This window comes from Oenanthe melanoleuca, chromosome 1A (assembly GCF_029582105.1).
Source record: "Oenanthe melanoleuca isolate GR-GAL-2019-014 chromosome 1A, OMel1.0, whole genome shotgun sequence".
Classification (NCBI taxonomy): domain Eukaryota; kingdom Metazoa; phylum Chordata; class Aves; order Passeriformes; family Muscicapidae; genus Oenanthe; species Oenanthe melanoleuca.
Genome location: NC_079334.1, coordinates 55686669 through 55704068, shown reverse-complemented (window position 1 = coordinate 55704068; position 17400 = coordinate 55686669). Strand labels below are relative to the sequence as shown.

Here is a 17400-nt window from a genome sequence, read left to right as displayed (position 1 = left end):
AGGAAGGACATCATGAAAAATCCATCGTGTTGGGTAACTGTATCCTTAAGGCAAAATTTATGTTGTGCAACTGTGACACATTCAAGTCTGAGCAGCTGGTTTTGGTGAGAGGCAGCAGAAATTAATTTCCCGTGTAGCTTTTGTATTAATAATGCATCTTGTTAAGGTGTGGTCTAATAGTGTTTGCACAGGCCCAGGAGTCAGACCTAATATTGTTTTTGACAACCATCTCTTCTACAGGCATCTGTGATTCATGTGTCCTTCTTGCCTCAATTTCTCTGTCCAAGAAAGGGAAAGAGCTGTACAAGCTTTGGTCAAGACCTGTAAAATAGCTGTCTACTACACTGTTATTGCTCTGCAGTCTTTTCCAATAACATGAAGACAGCATAACATTCAGCTGTCCTGATCATGTTGAGTTTTTTCCAAAGCATTAGTGAATCAGGCCCAAGGGTCAGGTTTAGATGCACAAGATTCTGATCCACAGGACTAAGTCCCTTGCAGAAAACTATAGGACCTGGCTAACTTTGGGAGATATTTAACAACCACAAGACCCAGTAAGGTCTTGTCCTGCTAAGACTTATTTTATTCTTCATACTGTGCTAGATTTTAATAGTATTATCATAAATGATTGAACTAAATTACATTATTGTAAAGACTACTTTCTAGTTGTTTTTCTTCTCATCTCCATTACTTAGATTCTTCCTTTAATACCTGAAGGGACTTCCAGTTGCCAGGGTGAACTTGCAGGATTTTACTGCAAAACAGGTGAACCCAACTTTCAGTTAACCAACAAATCCTCAAAACACAGTGACAAAAAAGGCATATTCATTCTTAGTTATATCAACTGATTTGAATAATGAATCTGTAAATATCACATAATGGAGGTTTTCCCCAGACATAAGTTTTATCCCTGTTTTTTTTCATGTATTTTCTTCTGGTCTAATAGTACTGGTTCAGTGGGGATCTAATGTGTATTTGTGCTACATGGGACATAATACAATAAGCATGTTTATATCAAAATATATATGACCCTGATATGATCATAGTATAGACAGCAGTAATAGTAGTACAAATTACAGCATTCCTTAGGCCCAGAAGAAAGGTAAATAAGCGTATGGGTAAAAGCACATTTTTGTTATATAACACAACCACGCTGACCTGCCAGGAACAGAGAAAATGATACTGCTTTGTTAACAACAATATAGTTAACACAGTAAATTTTTTATGAGTAAAAAGCATTAGCACATAATGAAATTCTTTCTTTCTTTATCAAGTGTAGTGGTTCTATTCCTACTGAATCCTCTGCTCAGCTCCAGATGTGATCCTTTTATAATATGTCTTTTTTCATTGTATTTTGTCCTGTAGAGTTAATTCATTTTCTGTAAGGTAGATGGAAAACACCAACCTCTTTTCTTCTCACTTCAGAGGTGCCTCATGCTGCTTTTCCTCTTATGCTGATCAGCTCCAGAAATAACCCTGCAGAGCCATTACTTGGCTTTGATTCCAGAAATCCCTCTTCCTTCTCCACCCAGTCCTTTCTGGTTTCTCTACCTTCTCTCCACAGACATCTATACTAAACCAGTCTGTTTCCTTTCCTTATCTGGTGTTATTCTAATTACATAAACATCACCTTGCACTCCTTTTTTCCTTCTCAACTTTGAGATTACTTCCCCCCATCCTGTCATGAGCCAAGTGATAATTTCCTTCAGCAGCTTGCTTTCTTCTCCACAGTCATTGGAAGCAAAGACTCCTCTGTTGTGTATTTTAGCCTGCCAGTTAAGAGTGGCTTAAAACTTTTCTTTACTCGTTGTTATTAAACCAAAAGCCTTAGTAAGTGATGGGAAGAAAATGGAAGGTATTTTAAATGTCTTTTATAGGCTTGACTGCTCTCCATGACCTGCAGTTTAAGATGAGAAGCCAATCAGAGAAGAAAAAGCTGTCAGAAAGTTCTTAAAAATCAAGATGTAAGAGTTTTTAGAAGTTTAGTTTTGTTTGTAGTGAAGATCTTTCAAAAAACGACTATGGAAAAGCCTAAGGTTCATGTAAGCCCAAGGCATCACGCAGAAAATACAAACAGAAGTTTCACTTTGCCAAGTAGAAAGCTGGAAGCACTGTATTCATTAATGCTGAAGAGTTTAGTGTTTGTGAGAGAAAATGGAGTGATTATTGCTGATGCATGAATGTTGCTGACATAATTTCCATCAGCAACAGCTTGTGAAACCCAGTTGCATAGGAGTCCAGTTACCTTTCCTGTATTAGAAGATACTGGAAATACAGGGAGTTATTGGGTCACACAGTTCATAGACAGACATGGACAAGTAAAAAGCTATAGAGAAAATACATGGACACTTATACGAGCTAAAATATCCCCATTTTACAAACTATGGTATGAATGAATATGATATAAATTTTGCTCATTATAATTTGTTATTATATTTTATTTGCCTAATGTTTAGGCTTCATGGTGTGTCAAAAATCATGGACTAAATTGTGGCTTCTATGTGTCAAAGAAGAGTTTATTTAGTATATACATTCAAGAAAACAATAGTAACTAATGAGATGATATACTAGCTGATTATTTGTGTGTGTGAATTTGATCTGCATGAACTATGCAGATGATGCGACATAATGTCCTCCAGTATTGTTCTTTCATACACTTGAATATTTCATGTTCTATTGTCAGTATCTGAAAAAATCTCTGCCTTCCATAATGGTGGGCAGATGCCCAGGTCAGGTACTTGACTTGACAAAACCTAATGGTTTCACTTGACAAAATCTAAGGATTTTTCTTGGAGCCTTTTACCAGTCATGGTGCAATTAATCTGACACAGATTAATCAGAAATCAGTGATTTATGTAGTATTGCCTGTCTCAATTAAACCAAGTCACTTCCATTGCTCAACAGAATCTCTTCTTCAAATTAAATGAAATGTTCAACAGATCAAAGAAATAAGCAACTAAGAAGTCAAATCCTTGATTAAATTGGCTTATTTAGCATTGGTAAGTTAACAGTTAAAAATTTTGAAGTGGGATCTCTTCCATTTTAAGTAGTTTATTATCAATTAGATAATTTCAAAACCAACTGGTACAGCATAGGCACAGCTGATACAAACATACATAGGTCAAAGCACAGGGCTCTGACTCCTAAGTGGGGTCTGCTTGGCCCACTCAGGTTGTGTGCAGCTCAGTGATTTTAGGCAGCTTTTGAGGTTTACAGGGGCAGCTTGACCATCTGTGCAGAGTGTGCTGTGTATGTGTGTGTCAGGCAGAGCACTCACCCTTCCAAACAGGTTTCTGTTTGGTTGCCCAGTGAATGAAGCTCATGGTGCTGAGTCATATGGCAGGAGAATGGAGGCAGTGAAAGTGTGACAGCAGTCACCGGGACAGCTGCCAGGGAGGGATGAGGGTGTTCCCAGCAGTCCTGCTCTAAGCCCCGAGCAGGGACCAGGGCTGAAAACTCCCTCCCTGTTGTAATAATTCAGCCGGGACTCAATTTCTCATGCAGGAAAAGCCCATTCTTTATTCACATAACTCATTTTATACAGTTTTCACAGATGTCGTGTGCAACACCAATTGGCTAGTGCTTTTCTTACTACTTCATCCATTGGTCAGAAGGTGATTTGTGTGTATGCCAAGATTCAGGTGTTTACATTTTTCCATTGTGGATTCTCAGGGGATATATCTAATGTTTATACAGGTGCACTTGTTTTCCTCGCCAAGAATGGGTTGTTGTGTGAATGAACTTTTCATACCTAAGACTGTTTTGCATAGGAACTTGCAAGTTGCACCTAGAAGAAGTGACAGGCTAGCTTGGTCATTCTGCAGAGCAAGGCCTGATTTCATAAGGCCTTTCTTTTATAACATCTTTTCCCTGTCTACAACACCTTCCTGCTCCCCAGCCTTGCAGTTTGTCGCCCTTCTGTCTGCAGCTGATCAGGGAGTGACCAGAGGAGACTGGTACCTGTGCTGTTGTAGCCATGAGGAGAGGGGACCTTTAGGAAAGCCTCATTCATAAGCTGTCAGATTGGAGAAATCTGTCCAACATTGGACAATCTGACAAACACTACCATCTATTTAAATAGCTTTATATAAAGATAAAGAAGACGTTGGCAATTTAGCTATGTACTTAGACAATGAAAAAAAAAGGAAATACTATGCCCTTAATTATTCAAGTTAATCCTTCAAGGAGATGAATAGCATGCTGGAGGGCATGGGTCATTCACACTATAAGAAATGAAAAGCAGATTTGATTTAAGTGTCCTGGTGCAGCCAAGTTACCAGTATAATACTCTCCTTGTTTACAAGTTGGGAAAAACCAAACAAAAATAAACCAAAATAAAAGCTTATTTTGACAGAAGGGTTGTATGCTTTCTGGAAATGGGGAACACAGAGAAAAATCCTGCATAGAAACAGGACCTATGTATTTTTCCTGCTTTACATCTGAATGGATACATATCAGGCAATTTGCATGAAACATGGTAAGAAGCTAATTGTCATTTGCTATATCAATTTCAGAAGAGTCTGGCATTGGAGTGAAATATCCAAGATAGAAAATATGTGGGTAATACTGCAGGACTGAAATAACCATAACTTAGAATATAATAATTTTACTATAGCATCAAAATTGTTTAATACCAACATGGAAAAAAAAAATCTTTGTCACTAAGATCTGAAATCTGTGGATACCAGCTCATTTATATACATGACATTAAGCTCAGGAGAACTTCTGCCAGACTTTTTGATCTGCTAACTTTTTTTTTTCAGTATGGAAGAAAGAGGGCTGGATGAAGTCAAGCTGAAGCCCATGTCTAATAGCCACACAACAGCCAGAAAAGAAATGGCCCTGGAAAGGTCTAGAATGTGATTCTAAGTCTGAGCATCCTGCAGCTTCTACTCCATGCTGGGTTTTCAGCACAGCTCACATGGTGAACTGGAGACACTGACTTAGCAGGATTTTACGGGCAATGTGATGTGGATGAGCTTTGCTGGACTGGGGCCGACCAGCAAAAGATGCTGTGTGAAACAAATGCAGGAAGATACTGCCAAGGTATAAATTTGGCTGGAGTAGGCTTATTACATTAACCTTGTAACCGTGCCAGCTGAAAAAAATTTATTGGATACTTTTGGATAAGATTTGGCTTTGTAAATCTGGTGCACATAAATTGTCAGAACCTAATTATGCCATAGGATTCCACTCACTGTGGGTGGGCTGCAGGTATTTTTAAAGAGCTCAGTACAATACCCACAGATGCATGACACAGCCACAAGTGTTCAGTCCCCTCTAGAAGGAAATGCCCTGAACTATGAAACTCCTATCCGTTTCATTTTGAGGCTGTTTGCTTATGAATGCCAACACAATTCACCTGCAGGAGCTTTTCTTTATCTGCTATCTTGCCTATCCCACAAAATATCATGGCAAAAGGAGAAACAAGGCATCTGGCTATGACACCAAATACAGAATAGTGAGTTGAGAAGCTCAGGGAAATGTAGTCTTTGCTCTGCCTGTACCAGATTCCCTCAATGACTTCATACTGATCTGTCTGTGTCTCCATTTTTCTCTCTTTTGGATAAATATTATCTCAGTTTACCTCAGCAATATGGTATGTAGCTTAAGTTCCCCATATTATCAAATGCTGTTGGGGATTCTAATACTAGTGCTGTGTAACTCAGAAGAAAGGAGATTATAATTTTGTATAGCAACTTCCAAGTGGGCCATTTTCCAGAAACGATATAATTTCTAAGTAAGTTAAGAGAAATAGAAAAGTTATAGAAAATAACTATGAGAAACACGGAGAGTAACAATAACACAGTGGATTCTTGCTGAGAAGGAGAGACTTTTGAAAGATTCAGGGCTATGGCTAGAGGCCCCATCCGGCAGGAGACCTCACCTGCCCATCTTTGACAGAGGTTGGGGCCTGGGTGTGATCAACCTTCACTATCAGAAGCAAAACAACTAGAACTGCAAGGTTTTTAGCATATCATTACAAATTCAAACCCGGGCCTATTCTGATGGAAAATCTTCCTTAGGAATGTGAATTGTTTTGTGCAAAATAATCAGGCTTCTTTCCTGGCAGGGATACTATTTGCATCAAAAATTAGTGTCATCCACCCACTCAGTTTCCAGCTCAAAGCCAGGCATTTCATTACGAAGTGAGAACAGAGATGCCTGGCTGGAGCAGCTTCGGCAAACAAGCCTGCCAGTACTGCCAGAAAGGTGGGAGAGCTGCGTGCACCAGGGGCACGAGAACCACACAGGGCCACAAGAGGAATGAGGACACCTCACTCCTGCCTGGGGAAGGGCAATATGAGCAAGGGCAACGAGCCAGCCCAGACAGCGGGATAAGCCCCTCTTTCCCAGGAGGGAGGCCTTGGAAGCAGCGAGCAGAGCCTTGTGCATGTGGAGAGCGTGAGCAGAGAGGTGCGTGGGGACAGCTGTGATTGTGGGGCCCAGAGTGTCCAGGACACGTATGAGACACGTGTGTGAGACAGGGAACAGACACGGGCGAGACAGGGAACAGACACGTGTGAGACATGGAACAGACACATGTGAGACACGGGAGCAGACACGCGTGAGCCTGTGTGAGCCTGGGGAACACGCACGTGTGGGCCGGGGGAATCGCGGAGCGCCACAGCGGCCAGCGCAGTGCGCGGGCAGGGCGAGTGTGCTGGGCCCTCATGGGCGAGCGGGCGTGAGGAGAGCAGTGTGTGCACGGGGCACGCACCGAGTGTGTGCATGGGCAAAGGCAAAGGCGAGCAGGGTGTGTCCACAGAGCGAACAGGTGTGCGTGGAGAGACGGCGCGTCAGGGTGTGTGTGTGTATGAAAGGGGTGTGTGGAGAAGGGGCTATGGGGACAGGAGGCGCTGTCCCTGTGTCTGTCCGTGTATCTGTCTGTGTGTCTGTGTTTTCGGAGAGCCCCGTGCCCGCCCCGCCGCCCCTGCCCGCGCCGGCGGTGCCGGGGCGGGGCCGTGACGCACTGCGGCTGCAGCGGGCGGAGGCGCCGGGCCCGGCGGGGCGGGGGCGCTGACCGGGGCCGAGCCTCGGCCCGCCGGGGGCTGACTGACAGCGCTCCCCGCCCAGGCGCTGGAAGGGCCGGGCCGGGCGGGAGGAGGAGCAGGAGGAGCGGTGCGAACCGCCCTGCGCTGCCGCGGCTCGTACCTATTCATTCAGTCGCCTAAGATGGCTGGAGAGAGGAGGTGGCGGAGCCGGCGGCGGAGGTGAGGGGAGCCGCAGCGGTGCCCGCAGCTCCTCCCGGCCCGGCAGAGCTCCCGGCGGGGCCGCGGCCGCCCCTCGCCCTCCGCACCATGTCGGCCGGCCCGGACGAGAGCTCGGTGCGGGTGGCGGTCAGGTAAGCGGGGCTCCTGCGGGCCGTGCTCCAGCCGTGCTCCAGCCGTGCTCCCAGCGCCCGGGGGCAGCGGCCGGGCGCATCTTCCCTGCACAGGCGGGGTTCCTCCCCTCGGCGCCTGCTGAGCCTCTTTTTCCTCAGAGCAGTAGGAAAAGGGAGAGGGGAAAACCCCACCATTCTGAGATCTTTCTCAGTCATTTCTCTCCAATTTTGAGCAGTGACCCTAAAAATACCCCACCTAATTATAGCCCGGTGCTGCTAGTGCTTACTCATGGGAGCAGAGCAGCCCGGGACTGTGGCGGTGCCGTTTGCATCACGGAGCTCCACGGGAGTGGATCCCGGCACGGCGATATTTTTAGAAGGATAAAGGATTTATCCCGCGGAGGCTCTGTAACCTCACATACCAGAGGGATGCACTCCCATAAGGCTGCTCACAGCACGTAGGAATTAGGTGTATGTAGAAGTCATGATGGGAGGGAGCTTAAATAATTTTAAAACATCAGTTAATTCAAATTGCTCTTTAATCAGAGATAAAAATCTGCTGTTCATCAGTGAGCTCTTGGCTCTTCTCCGTTTTCTGTGTGAAAATACTATTTTATTGTTTGAAGAGCTTCCAATTTAGCTCGTGGATGCTTCAGTTTTCAAAATGTCTTTACATGATTGAAGCATGAGGAGAAATGCATGTATGTGTGCATATATCTATGCCTGTTTATGTATATGTACGTCAATATTTGGGGTTTGTGATACTGTCTGTTGTTTTATTTCTTTACTTTAAAGAAGTTTCTTTATGCTGGCACACTTGGAGTATTATACCACAAGAAATCAGACCTGAGGGAAAGGTCTGTTTGTCTCAGTGGGTCCTTGGAGAATCTCTAATCTTGAATTAGAGAATTCAAAGGTTGTTCAGGAAGATGAAGAGGGTGATTTCTTAGGGTTGTTTTGTTTTTTCTGAAGGATGTAGAAATAAGCGATGTTGCTGTGTGCTATTGTTGGTACACGGTGTAGGGGGAACGGTGCAATAACATTTTCAGTAAACAGAGAAGCACCACCCCTGCATGATAACATGGGGTGTATGCTGCAGTTGTTCATTAATGTCTGATTGCAGCAGTATTTTCTGTTGGGAGAGATGCTTTTGTGGGTGCAATCTGTTGAAGCATTTTTCACATAATGTTCAGGGAGGTTCTATTCTAAAGCATAATGAGGCCGTATTTTGTAAAAGGAAAATATGAGATAGGTGTGATCCTAAAAATGGGGTGTGTTACCAGGTTTACAGACTGCTGTCTCATTTGAGGAAAATATTAAATATGTTCTGAGCCAGAAGAAATAGTGATGTAGAAGTTCATTTACAAATATAGAGGTTTGTTGCAGCTTGGAATTAAATAAAAAAACCCCTACTAGTAGAAACACATTTATAATTGTAGGTGTGTGATGAATAGATTAGCAGTAATATATGGTAAAGAATTTGTAGAAGTATATTAAAGTCACCCAGCTATACTTCTTGACAACAAATCCCTAATGTTGTAAGGTATATTTCTGCAGTATAATTGTCTAGCTAACATTTTGTGCTTGAGTGCAGTTCACTAATAATAAAGGATTGCATTTTTCCTCCTGTCTGCTTTCTTTTGGTAAATTAACTATTAAGGTACAAGATTTTCCCCTCTCTGTTTAGCATTCGTGAACAAAAGCATGCACAATAATTATTTTTGCATCAGTAGCTCTTTGTAGATGGTGTTCTTTTCTTTCTGATTGTGTATTTTGTGAAGTCCTATAATTCAACTGATTTTGTATCTCAGTGTGTATTGGTGCCATGCTGTACTGTGTCTTATGAGTATTGCATTCTGTTTCCTTGTTGGTTTTGCTCTTCAGCTCTTTTTGGCAACTTGAGCTTAGTTCAGTGAGAATCTCCACAGTTGTGATGAATTACTCGTGTTTTGTATGTATGTTTCTGAACAAGGCTCACTCTACAGCTGGACCAGCTTTAGTTTGCAACCTCCATGCTTGCAAGATATACTGCAAAGGCATGAATTTAAACATAGGTTACAGAATAGACATCACTAAAATTGTTTAGCAAATTGTTTTTCCAGAACCTGGTTGTCTCACCTAATTGTATCCAACAGGAATGAAAAATACTTCATTCTTTCCAATTAGCACCAGCTTTAAGCTATCATCTTGTATGCTAATTGCTCCCCATTTTCTTCAGTGTAATAATGGGTTTGTGACTGATGAGCTCAGATTTAGTGAAGCATGAAAGCTGAAAGTAGTTTGGCAGATAATCCAGTAACTAATGTTAAATTTTCCAATTAAGAAAACATATTTCTCTAGTCACCCACCACTGAAAGACTTGTGGACTTTGTGGAGGATGATGTGCAACTTTGGCAAGAGCTTTGCTGTCTGTGTGACTCTGTACAGTGTCTGTTTTCAGATAAAGTCAGAGAGCCCCCATGATAGAAGACAGTCATCTGATTAGAGAACTTTCTTTTAAATGTGAAAAACAATCATTTTTATAACTCTTGCTTTGTCTTTTCAGCACATTTGACAAGAAGGCTATGAAATGTTATCAACATCACAGGCAACTGTTTCAAGTTCAGAAAAGAATGTAGATTATAGTTTCTAATTCTTGTCTCTTGCCAGTTTAGTGGTGTCCACCGGCAAAATACAGGGTCTAGACTTTTGGCATGTTGGGTAGATCAAGTTTTAACCTAAGATTTAGATCCTCAACAGCCAGTGGTCTAGGTCTGTTACTGTACTTTAGAACTCTTGTATGACCCATGGAGGGGACTGGATGGGGTCACTGCATTCAGAATTGTGCTGTTACTTTTATCATTTTACCAACCAGACCTGATCTGGGTTGCAGAATTGAAATGGTTCCAGCTGTTAGTGCCTATCCTTGCTCCATGTGGCTTGGGGCCACGCCCTTAGGATGTTCTAGCAGTGGTGATCTAAGAAGACAAAGTTGCATTTCAGTCCTTTTGCACTTTTGGATACATGTTAAACAAAGGAACTTTTGGAGAGCAATAATGTTTGGATAGCTCTAACCAGAAGTATGGAGGACTGTACCTGATAAAGCACGCAGGGGTATCTGTTATGTCTTCTCCGTGACAGGATCCAAATAACAATGTAGCACATTGAAGGAGATGTCTGTCTTCTAGCCCTTCAAGGGTGAAAGGTGGCCTTGATCCACTCTGAGTCAGTGGAGGCCCTGGATGCATAGATGAAAAGCTTCAGTGTTGATTTGTTAGAGATGCTGTGTTAAAACAGAAGAAGAAATAAGTACAATGTGAAAAGAGGAATTGCTGTACAAGCTGACCAGTAGTCAAGAGAAGATGGTCACTGACATGCTTGGGGGACACCTCAGGTGGAGTGGATACTAAAAGAGCATGAAGTACGAGTTGGTGAAGCTGTAGAGCTTTGGCATTGGGCGTGTTCTCATGAAAGATGGAGCCCAGTTGAAACTGTGTTAATGGGCAGAACACAAAGAGGCTTCAGGGGATGATGTTTTATAATCAGGCATGTTTAATATCTGTAAAGACCCGAGTAGTGAAAGTTTCCACTTTTCATCATCCTAGGTATGTCTGTGTCTATATGCTTTCTTCCCTGCTTTGGCAGAAGTGCCTCACTGGTACTGTTTCATCTGCTAGGATTGACATCTGCTTTGTTTCATCCCTCAAGTGAAGAACATGAGTGTTGCTGCTCTCCTCCTCATGTGTGTTGAGAGGCTCTGGAATCTGGGCACCCAGTTCTGCCTTGAGATGTCTAAAAAATTTCCTTTTCATACCCACCCTGGGTGTCTGCAATATGTTGTGAGGCTGCTTCACAAAAGTGAAATGTTGATGTTTGCCAAGTATAGAAACTGTGTCCAAAATGTAATGGATCTACTGGTAAACATTTTTAGTAACAGTAGAAGTAATAAGTACAACTGATGAATTAAAACCACACGGCTCCTGTTTCTGGTTTTCCAAAAGGGAGATGAAGTATGCTGGTTACTAATTCAGTTTAGTGGAGATTAGAGATTTTTACAACTAAAGCTTAGCGTGGCATGGTGATAGGTTACAGTGTTGATTTTTTGATTAGGCAAGTGGGGTATGTTCATCCATTGCAACTTTAGCTTCCCATTTCAAAGCTTTGCTATGGAATTCTATTCATACCCCAGTTCTTGAGCTGTGTGATCAGTTGGTTGTTTTATGTAGGGGTTTTTTCTATTTCACTAGTTTCTGTGGGTTTTTTTTTTGTTTTTTTTTTGTTTTGTTTTGTTTGTTTGTTTGTTGTTTTTTTTTTTTTTTTTTTTGGTTTTTTTTTTTTTTTTTTTTTTTTTTTTTTGGGTTTTTTTTTTTTTTTTTCTCCTTATATGTAATCTGCTGTTTGTGGTCATGCCTCCCTCTACTTTTTCACATTTTTGCATCCTTCTTTTTAAGCATTTTCTTTTTAAGCTTTTATAGTGAGGTTGCTTTCCTCTGTGCTAGATCCAGCTACTGTTAGATACACTAGGAAAGAAGAAACTGAGTGAAAGGAACCTTTTTTTTTTTTTTTTTGATTGATTTTTCTTTCTTGGGCTGCTGTTGTGTGAACAGTTACAGATGTGTTTAAGCTTCCCACCATGAATAGATCCTCAGATGCCAGATGAATGGACATGTATGCTGTGGTATATATTATAAGCTCTAGAGATACTAATTTCATGCTTCCCATACAGTGCTAAGCATTCTCATAAATCATTCTGTAACTAGATAAGCAGCAGCAATAGACTACAGTACTATCAGTCGGTTTCTTAAAATAAACCAAACTTTTTATTTTAATAGACAGTAGTTATTACCCATCAGCAATCAGCTATAAAAGTGTTTTTTGGGAAAATATGTAACTTTGTTAATGAAGGTCAGCAGTCTGTAAGTACACCAGAATGCCCCAGAATAATAAAAGAGAAATTATCAACAGCATTAAATAGCAAGGTGATGGGAAATAACTCTTCTGCTTGGAGTCTGTTACTGGAAAGCTACAAAAGAAATCTTGTTTTGGAAAGCTCCTGTTGCATATCTTTTTGTTAGTTTTTATGTGTTTCTTTGCTCTCTGACTTAAACAAACATCCCCTTGTCCTTCTCTGAAACTTTACCCCGTTGGTATGTTTTGCATTTTAGCTGAAGAAAAGACACGGCACCATCTGCTGCTGAGTTAATTCTGGTTTCATAATATCTGACTTGATCATCCGTTACTGATATTGCTTGGGGCAGGCTGAAATCTGTAATCTTGCTTTCTAGGAAATAAACTTCCCTTCTCACCACTCGTGCTGTAAAGACAAACTCATTCTTGGAGGGAGGGGAAAGAAATCCTACTTGGACCTTTCCCTTAATGCCATGTATTCCTTGCCAAAAGATGAGTATCTTGAATTTAGGAAGAAGAAAAAGCAATGAGTGGTGTACCTCGGCAGTCTGCTCATGCTTTTGGATGAATTATATCTTTAATTTGTCACTTCCAAAAGTTTGTAGAAGACTTGGGAGTTTACTTTGCTTTAAAAAACCATTGAGTTAGTCACTGATTTCCATTTAATGGTGTTTCCTTTACTACTTGTGATCTGTTGGCCTAGACATTCCTTTGTTACTGAACTCAGGGCTTCACATTTTCAGGTTTACTGTGCGACATCTGTAAATTCTTCTGTAGTTGAATGACCCTTGTGCATGGGATCAAGAGAGTTCTGCTCCCTCCCTCTGCTTTCCCTTGATTTGCTTTAAGCCTTTTATAGATTGTCCTTGCTGCCCACTCAGAGATGGCTGTTGGAATTCTTGCTTTCATGTTCTGTTGCCTGACTACTGCTTGGTGAAATCAAGCAACTTTAGGTGTTTTTTTTATTTTAAGGAAAATACAGCAGAATTCTAAATATCTGTGGTGGCTAGAGAATTTTTTGTTAGGCTAATATGATATCCATGTAAAACTTTTTCCAGAAGTGTCATTTGAACTGGTGAACAAGAAAGTCTAATTAGAAATCAAACCAGATCTGAGCAAGTCTAGCAAGAGTAACTACATGAGCTGTGCCTTATTGTGCTCTCTTTCTCTTCTTTTAAAGAGTTTTAAATCTTTGTTCATTTTCTTCCTATTCATCCTTGTGGTATTTTTGTTAGTTTTGTTTTTGTTTTCTTTTTTTTTTTTTTTAGTTGTGTTAATTTCTGATTTTCCCTAGTGAAATATATCTGCTCCAGTGTAAGGGGAGAAATGCTGCCTTATTTTTCAAAAATGGTCTTGTTTGATGTGTTTATTATAGCAACAAAATAAAAATGGAAAATATTGAAAAGATAAGGTTAGTGTCATAGTGAATTTAATTCAAAGAGAAACAAAACAATCAAAATGTATTCTAAAATGTGAAAACCTGCTGATTCAGAGCTTATGATTGATTAGCATAAAATATTTCCTGAATATAATCTGAATGGAAATAAAGAGTGAGAAGCGAGTACCATCTGTTCTTTTATTCTAGTGGTATCCTCAGCAGATTTGGTAGAGTTGACCTCTGCTGGAATAATTATTTCTCTGTGTAAAGAATTTTTTTTTTCCCCTTTAAATCAGCTGGCAAGTGCTGGTTGGGGCAGTGCACGCTTTCCTTTAAGTCTACCTAACAAAAATGGATGACTTATCCCTTGAGCCTGTTTGCTCTGGAGCTTCCACACAGATAGCTGAGAGCAACAAAACCTTGGTGAAAGGTTGTGATTGTTCTACCATACACAGCAATTTATATGTGTTCGAATTGAATAGTGCACTTCCATTGTTGAATTTTAAAAAGGACTAAAGGATTTGTTGTCTAGGTAATTTAGTGTCTCACCGTTGGCCCTCGCATTTATGCTGCTGTAGGAACTCTGTGTAGTTCAGTTGGTTAGCAAATAACTGTGTCTTTGCAGGACATGTTAGATTTAATGTAATCTTTCCATAATAGCACTGAAGTACTCCACGTTTCTTGAAATGCTTCCTTTTGGATACTGTAGCTTTGAAGGATACTTATTTTCCTTTTCCTTTATGTTCAGCATAATTGATCCTGTAAAAGCATGAGTAAAGCAGTATTTTCAAGGTAAGAGTTAAAGGACTGTAGCATGCTATAGCATTACCAGTTCAACTACCAGAGCTGAACACATGGAATGTTATGGATAATAGGGTTAGACAGAAAATGTTTCCCTTTTGTGAGACATCTCAAAGTCTGACACTATCTTTTCTGCTGTGTTCTCTTTTGATAATGGAAGAGTTTGATTAAACAGGCTTCTGTGTTTACTGGGTCTGATCTCATCTGGGGCCTTGAAAAAAGATATTCCTGATCTTGAGTCAATTCTCCAAGCTCTTGCTTATTGTCTTTAAGCTGTGTATCTTTTCAATAAGCTGTTTTTTTTCCTTCCATTTCTAATTATGTTAGTTCTCCTTTGCTTAATATTGCTAAAACAAATTTAAGGTGACATTAAGCTGGAAAGCTGCATAGCTGTGAAGTACTAATGTCAGTCAAGAAATTATATTAAATACAGGACTTGTTAGCAATGTTGTTTAAGAAGTTATGCAGATCATCGGTAATAGGCTAAAGTACAAAAGAAGAGTTTATCCTCTGGAAATATATTGCAAATGATGAAAAACAGTCTTGTATAATTTTGGGGTCACTAGTAGGTTTGCTGGAAAATTTCTCATGTATAGTAAAACCTTTAATATCGCATTAAATGTAGAAAGCAGCCTATCTGGGTTCCTTTAAGTATTTGGTACCACGTTGTGTGTAAGACTTCTTGGAATAAAGTGAAAGAAAGGTAGACTGACTTAAGATGTGTGTGCCTGTATTTTATTCAAAATACTTACCTAATTAACTTTGTTTTTCAAAGTCACTAATCCTTAGCATTCATTTGGTTGGACATTTTTTCCCTTAAGCATGGCACCAACTGGGAGATGAGTCCAGAGGCCTTTTGTGTCATTTTGAGTAGCTCATTATCCCAAGTCTTAGAGTTGCTAATCACTCTCTTAGCAGTATTGATTTACCAGCTGCAGCAGTGCCTCTGTCTTAGTTTGTGCTTGAGTCTGTCATAGGACACTATCCCTGTGTACCCATCTCTGCCTGCATGAGAATAAGAGAGAGGTATGAATGTAGGTAGTAAGCTTTTGTCTTTTTTTAAATATTATTTTCCTGCTTTTCCTTCCCCATGCTCCCCTGGCACTTTACTGTCATCTTAGAATTATGTCATAAGATCCTCAGGCCAAAGATGTAGCTTCAAAGTAGACACGATATAAATAATACATGATGTAATATCATGAGAAAATCAGCTCTGTTAAAAGACCTGAGTTAGTCATTACCTTCTATGAAAAGTCTTACAATTAAAAATTCTATATATGGCTTTGTTTCTCCCTCTCCTCTTCTTTCATTTCTGTGAAGAGTAAAAAAATATATGCCTGTACCAGACACTTTGATCTGGAGGAAATAGCTGACTACTTTTTTTTTTTTTTTAACCTGCTAAGCAAACTGTACATTGTTTTAGTTGTCACTCTGCATAAGTTGTCCAGGTAAGGTTTATTTCACTCCCTAGTCTTAAACGCATTCTTTTTGAAGTCTAATCTTTGATTTTAAGTACATGACAAATAATTTTTAGACTCTGTCTCTGTAATGTGAAGCCTTTGAATTTTTCCTTAAAATTGTTATCTGTACATATTACATTGCAGACTATAGATGTTGATACCATCTAAACATCTGTATTTTCTTTTTTTAGTTAAAATTATATCATGCATGTGGATTACTGGTATATTTGGGAAAGACTGATGTGTTTAAGCAACCTGTTTGAAATGCATTAAAGACCTGAAAAATGTTTTTATGTCAGGTTAAGGATGACTAAGTATCTGAGTGCATATTTTCTAGAGGTGGTCGAAGTGAGAAGGATTCTACTTGTGTTTTGGAGAGGCTGTAGATCAGAGGGAAGGCCACCTGTTCAATCTATATCACTTAGAGTGCAGCTTATGCTTCTGTCTAATCTGATCAGTCAGCCCATCACTCACGAACAATAAAATTGCCATTCTGATCTTCACAAGCAAAACTCTGAGTTCAGCAAAAGTGGATTGATGTTCACTAAGCTCTAAAAATGAGAGCTAGGACTGCATCTGCAACTAAACTATTTTGCAGTTAAACATTGGTGTAATTAAATGTTCTTTTTTCTTTTTGTACTCCCAAAAGGGTTTTGTTTGAATTGGGGTTGAATTGAATTTGCTGTTGGGGGCTGTGTCTGTGGGGTTTTTAAATATTTGTTTGTTTGATTCATTGTTTCAGTTTTTTGTTTTGTGCATGTTGGTTTTTTTGTTTTAGTTTTTTTTTTTTTTTCCTGTTTGCTCTCTTTCTTTCTTTGTATTCCTCACCAGTCTTCAAAGTGATCTAGTTGTCTGGTCAACCCACTGTTTTTGCTCAGCATTTTAAAATGTAGCTGTCGATCTGTTTCATTATTGTTGTTAGCAAAGCTTGTAGCAACAGATGGACTCTTCATTGTTCTCTAAATGTCAACAAGAGCGGTCCTGGTAGGCCCTGAAGAGGAATCATAGGCTTGTCAAGGAAACGACCTCCAAGAAACATTGTACAGCTGAGAGCTTCAGATGGAAGTGCTTTGTTCTGTCCTTGCTGGCCCATTCCAGCTGGCCCATGCTTGTGCTGATTTCCAGCTCTCACGACTGCTGGGTGTGGAAATGCCTCTTTGGGAAGAGGGAACTTGCACAGAGTGTTGTTGACCTATATCTTGGAAGATACTTGATTAAAAACAAGGGGCTGATGCACTCTGCTGCTGCTGTAGGCAAATATTCAAGTAATATGCACTTTATTCATAAGCATAGAATGTCAGTGTTATATTGTAGCAAAAGAAGAAACTCTGTTAGAAACTGGAGTCCTTACTAAGGCACCATGAAATCCATTTTTTGTTCAGTACTTCTGATATCTAGTGGTAGGTTTTGGGTCCTGCTGCTCAGGAAAAATGTGGACTAAGAGGAATTGAAAAGAGGGGGGAAAGGGCTCCTTGTCTAGAAAACAGGACCAGTTCCATGTGAGATATGAGGAGTGAAGATTTATAAGAAACGCATCCTAAAACACCAAG

The 17400-nt window shown here is 40.3% G+C and overlaps 1 protein-coding gene across 6 annotated transcripts in view; it reads left to right on the top strand.

Moving 5' to 3' along the window:
- Window positions 1-7019: 7019 nt before the first annotated feature.
- Window positions 7020-17400, top strand: part of KIF21A (kinesin family member 21A) — an 86448-nt gene continuing 76067 nt past the window's right edge. For 3 of the 6 annotated variants that reach the window (XM_056482045.1, XM_056482041.1, XM_056482044.1), the window contains exon 1: window positions 7108-7345. In XM_056482045.1, the coding sequence (XP_056338020.1) occupies window positions 7302-7345 (44 nt within the window). In that variant the 5' untranslated portion in view covers window positions 7108-7301. Of the gene's footprint in view, window positions 7346-17400 lie in introns of all 6 variants that reach the window. The other 3 variants (XM_056482043.1, XM_056482042.1, XM_056482040.1) reach the window with 2 other exon arrangements.